The following is a 10,857-nucleotide window of genomic DNA, read 5'->3' as shown; positions in this document are numbered from 1 at the left end:
CTCCCTCCTCCCCCATTGCCGCCCCCAGGGAAGGAGCTGCTGACCCTCCGGGGACATCCTTCTTATTTGTCATCCATCTGCTCCCATGGCTCGCCTCTGGGGTCCCAAGTTCACGGGTGACCTGGACCCTGACTGCTACCCTACCCCTCATCCCCACCCCAGAGTCTGCGGCACCCCGGGATTGTGAACCTGGACTGCATGTTTGAGACACCTGAGAAGGTGTTTGTGGTGATGGAGAAGCTGCACGGGGACATGCTGGAGATGATCCTCTCCAGTGAGAAGGGCCGGCTGCCCGAGCGCCTCACCAAGTTCCTCATTACACAGGTGCACCCGCCCCCCTGCCCTCTGCCCACCTCCGCCTGGCTCCCCACCTGCCCTGCGCCCAGCTCAGGCAGACACTGGTGGGAGTCCTAATAGCAGATAATAAAAAATAGAGAGTAATAATAACAACAATAGAAAAAATAATAGAACGATAATTTCGAAAGAGTAATAATAGAACAGACTGTAGAGTAATAAGAGTAATAACAATAGAAAATAATAAAATGATAAAAAGAATAGAGCAGTAGTGATAATTATAGTTATTAGTATAGAAAAATCAGAAATGATTATGTTATATTTTTTATTCCTTTATAGAATGAGATTCCCTAAGGCCTGACTATATTCATGTAGGAAAAGGGAAGGGGAGGGAGGCCTTTCTGTGGGGAGCTCATTCATCCATTTCTTGGGTGGTTCACCAAGCTCTCCCTCTTCCCCTGCTCTGTTCCCGGCTGCATGCCAGGCAGTGCTGGGGACACAGCTGTGACCAAGATAGCCCCAGGCCTGGACAACGATCACCCAGAGTGGGCAGGGTGGGGATGGGGGATGCTAACGGTGTGTCAGGCACTGTTTTAACTCATTTTATCTGCATCGCAACCCATGTGGTAGTGGCCATGATTGCTCCTGTTTTTGAGTCGGAAAAAAACAAGGCTCAGAGACTTTAAGTAACTTGCCCAGCTGGCGGGATGTGCACCTAGGATCCGGGCTTTTACTAGTAATGTCAAACTAATTCGTGTCACCTCTGTGTTGTTCCGCCTCTTTCTTCACTTTAATAGTACTTCTGGAAGGCTATTCTATTTCGGTACGTAGAGCTGCCTCTTTTTCTGAATTGTATCCCATGATGGATATCACCGAGTCCTGTAATTGCTGAGTACAGAGGTTGTTTTCACTTTTCCACCTTTACAAACAACATCCTGTGAATATCTCTACACACACTGCTGAGCTCTGGTGGGAGAATTTCCATAGAACACGTTTCAGATGATAGACTCCTGAGTCCAGGGAAATGTGCTTCAGGATTTTTTTAAAATATGCTGCCCAGTTATTGTCTAAAATCCTTTTCAGTCTGCTCTCAACAATAGTTTGAGGATGTCTACTTCCTCACTCCTTACTAACTCTGGATAAAATAATCACCAGTCTTATAGGTGGAAACATAATACTTCATGTGGCTTCATTTGGCAGTCTAAAAATTATGGGTGAGGTTGAGCATATTTTCCTATGTTTATTGGCCTGTGCTTTTTATACCCATTGCCCATTTTTCAGTTGGATTATTCTTATTGAATTGTGAGAGCTCTTTGTATATGAGGGACACTGGATCCTTGTCACTTGTGTTGTTCAATTTTTTTTATCCCTGTATTTGTTTTCTTTTTCATTTCATTCATGGCTTTCATTTGCCATAAAGAGTTTAACTTTCACAACGTTAAATGTTGCCTTTCATGGCTTCTGGGTTTTACAGCCTTCCTAGAGAGGCCTTCCCATCCAGCTGGTCCCTCACCTGATTCTGGGACTTGTTCTCTTGGTTGCAAAGTCCCCTGTGCTGCTCTTCCTTTATGCAGGCCTGGCACCCTTGCTCTCCCCAGCACTGTGCCTTCATCAGGTTGGCTTGTGGGGTGGGGAGAGAAGCCCACTGAGGCAGGCTCATCCAGACTTCAGGAGAGGGAACTGCCGGCCTTCAGCAACTGGTTGGTTTCTCTTTCTGGTCTTCCATCTCTCCTTCTCTTTTTGCCTGTGCTCCCCTCTCTCTCTCTCTCTCTCTCTGCAGATTTCTACCTTCCGCCTCTTGTCTGTCCCACCCCAAGTCCTGTGCTAGGCCCTTTACCTCATGGGCTTGTTTATGCTTCACAACTGCCCTCTGAGGTAGGTATTACTAGCACCCCATTTTACAGATGAGGAGACTGAGGTGGAGGGAGGGTCCATGTCCTGCCCAAGGTCACACAGCTCGGTGGCGGTCTGGCTGAGATTTGAACCCAGATCTGTCTAGCTTCCAACCTGCCCTCTTTGTTCTCCTCAGGTACTAGTAGGGGAGGGAGGGTGGTCAACAAACAGGAAGTCGGGAAAAGAGGTACATACACACCGTGGATCTCAGTTTCCTGGCCGCAGCCTGAGGATTACACAGAATCAAGGAAGATCATAGTGTCCACAGATAAAGTGGTTGGAAATTGTATCCATTTTTTTGCTTTTTGTTTTGCAAAGCAGCTCACCTTGCCATCATAGAATACTCTTGAATTAACAGAGCTGGAAAAGCTCTATTTGAAATGCGCACAGAAATAGGTTCATCCACAGGCCATCCCAGAAAGAGGACCAGGTGCCAACAATAGTAGCAGCTAATGCAGTGTTTGCTCTGTGCTAGACACTGTCCTAAGCACTTTCTATGCCTCAACGCATTTAAACTTCGCAGCGACCCCTGAGGATGGGTACTTTTATTACCCCCTATTTTACAGGTGAGAACACTGAGACCCAGAGAGTTAAAGTGGCTTGCCCGATGCCACAAGCTAGTGAGTGTAGAGCTGGGTTTTCCACCTGGGTAGGCCGGCTCTAGAGTCCCCCCGCCTCTTAAGAGTATTGCATTTAATATATAATGTAGATCATATTGGTATTTGTACTGTTTCACATTAGAGTTTTTTTTAAAATGGAGTCACACAATAGTACCTTCTTAAAGGCTGCTACTTTACTAATAACCCTGCCCCCCCCCTTTTTAGAGTAAACTCCAGGCCCAGGGTGGGGCTCGAACTCATGACCCAGGAGGTCACAAGTCGCCAGCTCTGCCAACTGAGCCAGCCAGGAGCCTCATATTAGCTCTTTTTTGTCAGGAGCTATCCACATGCCAGAGGGTCTCAGGCTCTTCCCAAACCCACTGCTCCAGTCGAACATTTCTGGAATTATCCAACTCCTATCTCGGGAGTCATGGTTTTGGGGTTCTGAGATTCTTTTTTTTTTTTAAAGATTTTTATTTATTTATTTATTTATTTATTTATTTATTTGAGACAGAGAGAATGAGAGAGACAAAGAGCACATGAGGGGGGGAGGGTCAGAGGGAGAAGCAGGCTCCCTGCCGAGCAGGGAGCCCGATGCAGGACTCGATCCAGGGACTCCAGGATCATGACCTGAGCCGAAGGCAGTCGCTTAACCAACTGAGCCACCCAGGCGCCCTGGGTTCTGAGATTCTTATTTGGGGCTCCAATGCCTCCCCTGGCCCTGGGGGGCATTTTCAGGGGTACAAAGAGAGGGCATGGATGGGGTTTGGAGGGCTGGTGGCAGAATCTGGGGCAGGTAGCTTTCTACCTTTCTTACCGGCCCCACCTCCTCCCCTCAGATCCTGGTGGCTCTGAGACACCTTCACTTCAAGAACATCGTCCACTGTGACTTGAAACCGGAAAACGTGTTGTTGGCATCAGCCGACCCCTTTCCTCAGGTCAGTCATGTCCCAGCTTGATTTGGGGAAGTCCAGCTAACACTGGAGGCAGGTGGGGATTGTATGAATCAGGATAATTGGACACAGAGACTCAAGATAACAATGGCTTAAATAAAACAGACGCTTGTTTCACACTCATATAGGGTCCAGCATAAGCATTTTGAGGTTGAAAAAGCAGTTCCTTAGGGTCAGGTACTTGGCTCCGGCTGTCTTGTTCTGGCCTCTCTATGATGTTCTAGCCTTCATGGTTCATGATGGTCCCCATCATGTGACAAGATAGTAGGAGGGAGAAGGAGGAAAGAAACAGGGTGAAGGAAATGGACACACCCCCTTCCTTCCCAGACGGTGTGGAACTTTACAAGGCACGTCTTCTAGCATCCCATTGGCCAGGACTAGATCACGTGGCATGGATGGCTGCAAGGGAGGCCGGGAGATGTAGTCTTTATTCTGCGTGGCCCTGTGACCCGTTCAATTCAAGATTTTTATTATTAAGGGGAAAATGGAGAACAGATATTGGGGGACAACTAGTAATTTCCTCTGTGGGTCTGTTAGGAAAACAGTTCTGATGAGCCTCGGGACTGGGCGGTGAGAACACCCCCCAGGGGCAGAACCAGATTGGGTAGTGGTGACGATTATAACAGATACAGTTTATTAAATGCCTACTGTGTTTAAGGGCCTACAGGTTCTCATGTGGCCCTTCCACATCCTGTAAAGCTTTTGCTTTATGATCTGTGTTTTGCAAACACTGAGTTCATTTCATTTCAAAAGCCAGAGGTTCATTTTATTCAACTAAGAATTGCTGTGTGCCTACTAAGAGCCAAGCTCCCTGTGGGGGCATCAGGAACTGTAGTAAGCAAAGACATCTCCTCTCTATGGCCAAGGAACATCCATCTCTACCAGTGGTTTACAGCTGGAGCGGTTTTGCCCCCTAGGGGACATGTGACAATGTTGGAGACACTTTTGGTTGTCACAGCTGTTGGGGGGTGGGGAGGGGTGCTGCTGGTATCTAGGGATACCAGATCCCACATTTTAGTAGCCACACTTAAAAAAGGAAAAAGAAACTGGTGACATTAACTTGAAAGATTTTTTAAAATTTATTTCTGGGACGCCTGGGTGTCTCAGTTGGTTGAGCGTCTGCCTTTGGCTGGGGTCATGATCCCAGGGTCTTGGGATCGAGTCCCGCATGGGGCTCCCTGCTCAGCAGGGAGCCTGCTTCTCCCTCTCCCACTGCCCCTCCCTCCTGCTTGTGCTGTCTCTCTCACACAAATAAGTAAATAAAACCTTAAAAAAAAATAAAATAATAAAATTTATTTCTAAGTAATCTCTACCCCCAGTGTGGGGCTCAAACCACAACCCCGAGATCAAGAATTGCAGGCTCCACTGACTGAGCCAGCCAGGAGCCCCTGATGATATTAACTTTAATAATAATACTTTATCCCAGTATATTCAAATATTATCATTTTAATGTATAATTGACATAAAAGTTATTAATGAAATGTTCTTTCTTTCTATACCACACCTTCAAAATCTGGTATTTAACACCTAGGACACATCTCAATTCAGATGTGAAATTTTTATCAGAAATATTTGATTTTGTGCTTAGATTTGAAAAAATTAGCAGTTGAAAAAGTAGACTGACATATCCAAGTTGTTCCAAGCATATTTAAAAGTTTTCCAATAACTAAGTCTAGGGTCTTTTTGTTTGTTTGTTTTTTAAAGATTTTATTTATTTGAGATTTAGAGAGAGAAAGAACGAGCAAAGGGGAGGGGCAGGGGGAGAGAGAGAGAAGCAGGAAGCCCGACACAGGGCTTGATTCCAGGACCCAGAGATCACGACCTGAGCTGAAGGCAGACACTTAACTAAATAAGCCACCCAGGTACCCCTGTTGGTTTTGTTTTGTTTTGTTTTTAGTAAAAGATGATATTATTTTCATTAACATTTATTTTGGAAGGGACGCCTGGGTGGCTCAGTTGTTAAGCGTCTGCCTTCGGCTCAGGTCATGATCCCAGGGTCCTGGGGTTGAGTCCCGCATCAGGCTCCTTGCTCAGCAGGGAGCCTGCTTCTCCCACTGCCTGCAGCTCCCCCTGCTTGTACTCTCGCTCACTCTCTCTCGCCTATGCTCTCTCTCTCTAGCAAATATAAATAAATAAAATCTTCAAAAAAAGCAACAACACAAAAACATTTATTTTGGAAGGGTAAAAGATTTTGACTCCCAGTGGAAACAGCTTACATCAACCTCATGGTTTCTTTCTGCTTCTGGAAGTCGTTCAGTTGTTAGTGGCAGCCTGGCATGTAATATAGGATCAATTTTTAAACGTAAGTTAATGAAAATTAAATAAAATAAAAACTAATTTGTCAGTTGCTCTTGCCACATTCGAGTGCTCAGTAGCCACAAGGGGCCAGTGGCCACCATATTGGTCAGCACAGATCACAGAGGGAAGAGCAAATGTTGATCATGTTGTCAAAAAATAGAATTATATCTGTAATGAGTTCTGTGACGTGGTTCTCTGAGCTCACATAACTGTATAGCCCATTTGGAGGGTCAGAGGAAAAAATCACTCTGAAGAAAGAGTAGGAGTCCGTTTTTTGGATGGACAAGTATTCCAGGCAGTGGGAACAGCCCAGGCAAAGGCCCTTGTAGCAGGATTATCTGTACTTTTTTTTTAAACAACTTTACTGAGATATAATTCACACACTATATAATTCACTGATTCAAAGTATACAATTCAGGGGCACCTGGGCGACTCAGTCGGTTAAGCATCCGACTTTTTTTTTTTTTAAATATTTTATTTATTTGACAGAGAGAGACACAGCGAGAGAGGGAACACAAGCAGGGGGAGTGGGAGAGGGAGAAGCAGGCTTCCCGCCGATCGGGGAGCCCGATGTGGGGCTTGATCCCAGGACCCTGAGATCATGACCTGAGCAGAAGGCAGATGCTTAACGACTGAGCCACCCAGGCGCCCTTTTTTTTTTAAGATTTAATTTATTTATTTGACAGAGAGAGAGGGGACACAAGCAGGGGGAGTGGGAGAGGGAGAAGCAGGCCTCCCGCTGAGCAGGGAGCCCGATGCGGGACTCTATCCCAGGACCCTGGGACCATGACCTGAGCTGGAGGCAGACGCTTAACGACTGAGCCACCCAGGTGCCCCAGCATCCGACTCCTGACCTCAGTTCAGGTCTTGATCTCAGGGTCGTGAGTTCAAGTCCCACATTGCGCTCCACACTGCGCTCAATGCTGGGCATGGAGCCTATCTAAAAAAAAAAAGAAAAGAAAAGTATACAATTCAGTGGCTTTTAGTATATTCACAGAGTTGTGCAACCATCACCACAATCAGTTTTAGAACATTTCATCACCCCCCAAAACAAACCCTTGTACCCCTTAGACATCATCCTCCAAACCCACCACCCCTCATCCCAACCACGAATTGACTTTCTGTAGATTTGCCTCTTCTGGGCGTTTTGTATGAACAGAACATTCAGTAATAGCATATGTGGCCCTTTGTGACTGGTTTCTTTCACTTAGTTCATGTTTTCAGAGCTCGTTTATGTGGTAGCATGGATCAGTCCTTCTGTTTCTTTTAACAGCCAAGTAATATTCCATTGTAACATCTGGAGAAAAGAGTGGATCTTTGAAAAGGAAAGGATCTTAGGACAGGACAGTATGGCTGTCACATCGAGTCAGTGGTTGGGCTCTGGCTGTTTTTGAGGGCAGGCAACAGAGGCTTGGGGCTTCAAGGGTTTTGGACTCCATCTGGAGAGCCATAGTGAGCCACAGAAGGATTTTGAGCAGGGGAGGAACAATACATGAACAGAGATGGCAGCACAGAGGTGGTACTGCCTATGAACTTGGTAGGAAGGAGAGCAGGACCTTGAACCTGGGTGTGGCTGGCTCCAAAGCCTGTCTGTGACCCTTGAGTGCCTCCACCATCAGGGGAAAGGTGGGCGTATACCTGTTACCGACTGCTGGCCATCACGGTCGGCGGTTTACACGCGGGGGTCCCATTTAATCCCCAGGGAAGCCTGAGAGGAAGCTGCTATTAACAGCCCTGATACAGGTGACGCGGCTGGGGCGGAGAGAAATCAGCTCCTGCCCCTGAGACCAGTGAGGCTCTCTCTGAGCCAGACACTGAGCCCCGCACTTTCCATGTATTTAATCATTCAACCCATACAACCACCCTTTAAGGTAGGGAGTTTTCAGATCACCGTTGTGCAAAAGAGGAAATAGAGGCACGAGGTGGTTAAGAGACCTGTTCAATGTGGCGGAAGTACAGGGACAGGTGGCATTTATTAAGCGCTCGTGGCATACTGAGGAAACAGTTTCCATACATGGGAAACTGAGGCACAGGGAGGAAGTCACTCGACCAAGGTCCGTCGACCAGTGAGAGGAGAAACTCAGTTTTCTCTGGAACGCCATGGAGGGCGTGGGGCTGGGTCACTGGGCGGGGGGCAGCCTTAACGCTCCTTCGGACCCTCCACCCCACGCCCTCTGCAGGTGAAGCTGTGTGACTTCGGCTTCGCGCGCATCATCGGCGAGAAGTCGTTCCGGCGCTCGGTGGTGGGCACCCCTGCCTACCTGGCGCCCGAGGTGCTGCTCAACCAGGGCTACAACCGCTCGCTGGACATGTGGTCGGTGGGCGTGATCATGTACGTCAGCCTCAGTGGCACGTTCCCCTTCAACGAGGACGAGGACATCAAAGACCAGATCCAGAACGCCGCCTTCATGTACCCAGCCTGCCCCTGGAGCCGCATCTCCTCCGGAGGTGGGTGGGGGCGGGATGGGGCGAGGAGTGGGCGGGGCCATAAGAGAGGTGGGCCCGGAAACATCCAGGCTGCGGGGGTGGAGCCTGGCGGTGGGTGGGGCCACAGGGAGGGCGGTCCTTTAAACGGTGCGGTACCTTGGACCTGGAAGCTTGGGGCAGAGGGACTCAGGCGTGTGTATGGAATTAGTCAGTCCTAGTTCCCAGTTCACAGGAAACGAAGTGCTCCAGAAGCACTGAGACAGACACCTGGCGCTTTGGGGGCCGAACAAGGTTTGGCCTGTCTAAGGCGGGACAAGGAGAGGGACTACTGGACCTGAGGAAGCCATACAGCTGGGGTGGCCAGGAGAAGGGGCGGATCCTTCTTCCCAAGGCATTGGCTGGGGCCTGGAGTCTTTGGGGCTACGACCCCGAAAGGGTTAGCCTTGCAAAAGCAGTGGTGCCGGAGGGCAGGGTTGAGGAACAAGGACCGGGCTAATTTGCTGGGTGCTGGGCAGACTTGGGCCTGGGACCGGGGACAGGTCCGGTGATGAAGGGGCCTGGTTTAGGAGCGTGGCAAGAGGAGGGGCAGGGTCATGGAAGGTTTCTGAGGCTGCCCAGAAAGACCCATCCTGAGACCAAAATCACCTGGACCTGTGAAGAGGAGCGAGTGGGGGGAAGCTTAAGGGTCGGGTGCAAGGAGAGGGGAGTCAGGCCCGAGGCGGACACTGGGATCCAGGGGCTCTGCTGTTGTGGCCGGCTAGTGGTACTGGGGCTTGTGACTTGGGCCTCAGAAAGTTCCCTCAGGAGGCCTATAATGTTAGGGCCCGAACAGGTGTGAGGGTGGGCCTACAGTGGGGCTAAGATACTGGGGCATGTTAGGAAGCTGTAAGAACAAGGGGCAGGCCCTAGAGCCGGGAGCTCAGGAAGACAGAGGATGGGAGGGAGGTTAGGAAGACAATCACTGTTCATAACAGTTTATTCAACAAGCATGTTGAGTGCCTACTGTGGGCCCCGTACTGACTGTGCCAGGCTCTGGGAATACTGGGATGAGTTGGAAATAAGGGGTCGTGCGGGAAGAAGGTTGTTGAGGAGGGAAGGAACCTAGAGGGATATGGCCTCATGGAGCAGGCAGAGAGGGGGATGACATGGGGGTTAGTGCAGGAAAAGGTGGCAGCAGTGGGCCCAAGAGAGGTAAGCACTAAGTGATAAGAATGGATTCACGAGGACTGGAGTAATACTGGAGGTCCTCAGCGTTGTGTTTTTGGACCTGCTCAGGAGTCTCAATAAAAGTGCATCAGGTATGCGAGAATGAATTTGGTGTGGATGGACATGTGTGAGGGAGGCCGTGTGGACAAGACCTATACTCAGAGGGGTTCACACAGTGAGGCCTTGTCCTTCAAGGCTTCTGATCAAGGAGACAGCTTCGGATGAGTGCCGGCTTGTCTTGAATGCCTGACACTCGCTAATTTTTCTTTTCCTAAAGAACAGGCCTATCTCTGAGCCTCAGCAGGAAACCACTGACTGACTGCCTTCTAATAATGTTGTTTTATTTTCATTTTATTTTTGTGAACATGGCAAGTGGATTTTCATTGGCCGGGGTGATATAATATTTCCATTACAAATAAATTTATTTACCCCTTAAGTTTTTCAAGGGGAAAATGAATTTTTAAAAAGTGAAGTGATTTAAAGCCAAATGTTACCGATTTTTGCTTTGATCAAATACTGACGTGACTCAAATTTTTAAATATGCAGAAGGGTCGGCAGTGAAAATCCTCTCTCACTCCTTTGTCTGCCATTCTTCCCAAAGGCAATGGCTATTACAAATCTTTTAAATATGTACAAGCAAATATATGGACATATATTCTTTTATTTCCTCCTTTTACACAAGTGGTAGTGTACTATACATGCTGCTTTTTAACTTGCATCGTCCTCTTCACCGTATATCTTGGGCCAATGGTTTGGCTTAAAAAAAAAAAAATAGGGCGCCTGGGTGGCTCAGACGGTTGAGCGTCTGCCTTCGGCTCGGGTCATGATCCCAGGGTCCTGGGATCGAGTCCCGCATCGGGCTCCCTGCTTCTTGGGAGTCTGCTTCTCTCTCTCTGTCTCTCATGAATAAATAAATAAAATCTTTTAAAAAAAAATTACCAAAAAGAAAAAGAAATATTTTTTAAAACATTTTATTTATTTATTTATTTTAGAGAGAGAGCGTGTGTGAGCAGGGAGAGGGGCAGAGGGAGAGGGAGAGAGAGAATCTCAAGCCGACTCCACGCTGAGCACAGAGCCCCATGCAGGGCTCAATCCCACGACCCTGAAATCATGACCTGAGCCGAAATCAAGAGTCGGTCGCCCAGCCAACTGAGCCACCCAGGCGCCCCTGGCTTAAAGAAAAATAT

At 48.2% G+C, this 10,857-nt stretch overlaps 1 protein-coding gene across 4 annotated transcripts in view; it reads left to right on the top strand.

The window, feature by feature from the left end:
• Positions 1–10,857, top strand: part of PRKD2 (protein kinase D2) — a 34,166-nt gene that overhangs the window by 22,104 nt on the left and 1,205 nt on the right. For all 4 annotated transcript variants that reach the window (XM_081807156.1, XM_081807157.1, XM_081807154.1 and 1 more), the window contains exons 15-17: positions 163–324; positions 3,626–3,724; positions 8,218–8,485. In XM_081807156.1, the coding sequence (XP_081663282.1) occupies positions 163–324; positions 3,626–3,724; positions 8,218–8,485 (529 nt within the window). The remainder of the gene's footprint in view (positions 1–162; positions 325–3,625; positions 3,725–8,217; positions 8,486–10,857) is intronic.

This window comes from Leptonychotes weddellii, chromosome 16, assembly GCF_054177405.1.
Source record: "Leptonychotes weddellii isolate Sample4059 chromosome 16, ASM5417740v2, whole genome shotgun sequence".
NCBI classification, from domain to species: Eukaryota; Metazoa; Chordata; class Mammalia; order Carnivora; family Phocidae; genus Leptonychotes; species Leptonychotes weddellii.
This window is presented reverse-complemented; position numbering and strand designations above follow the sequence as displayed.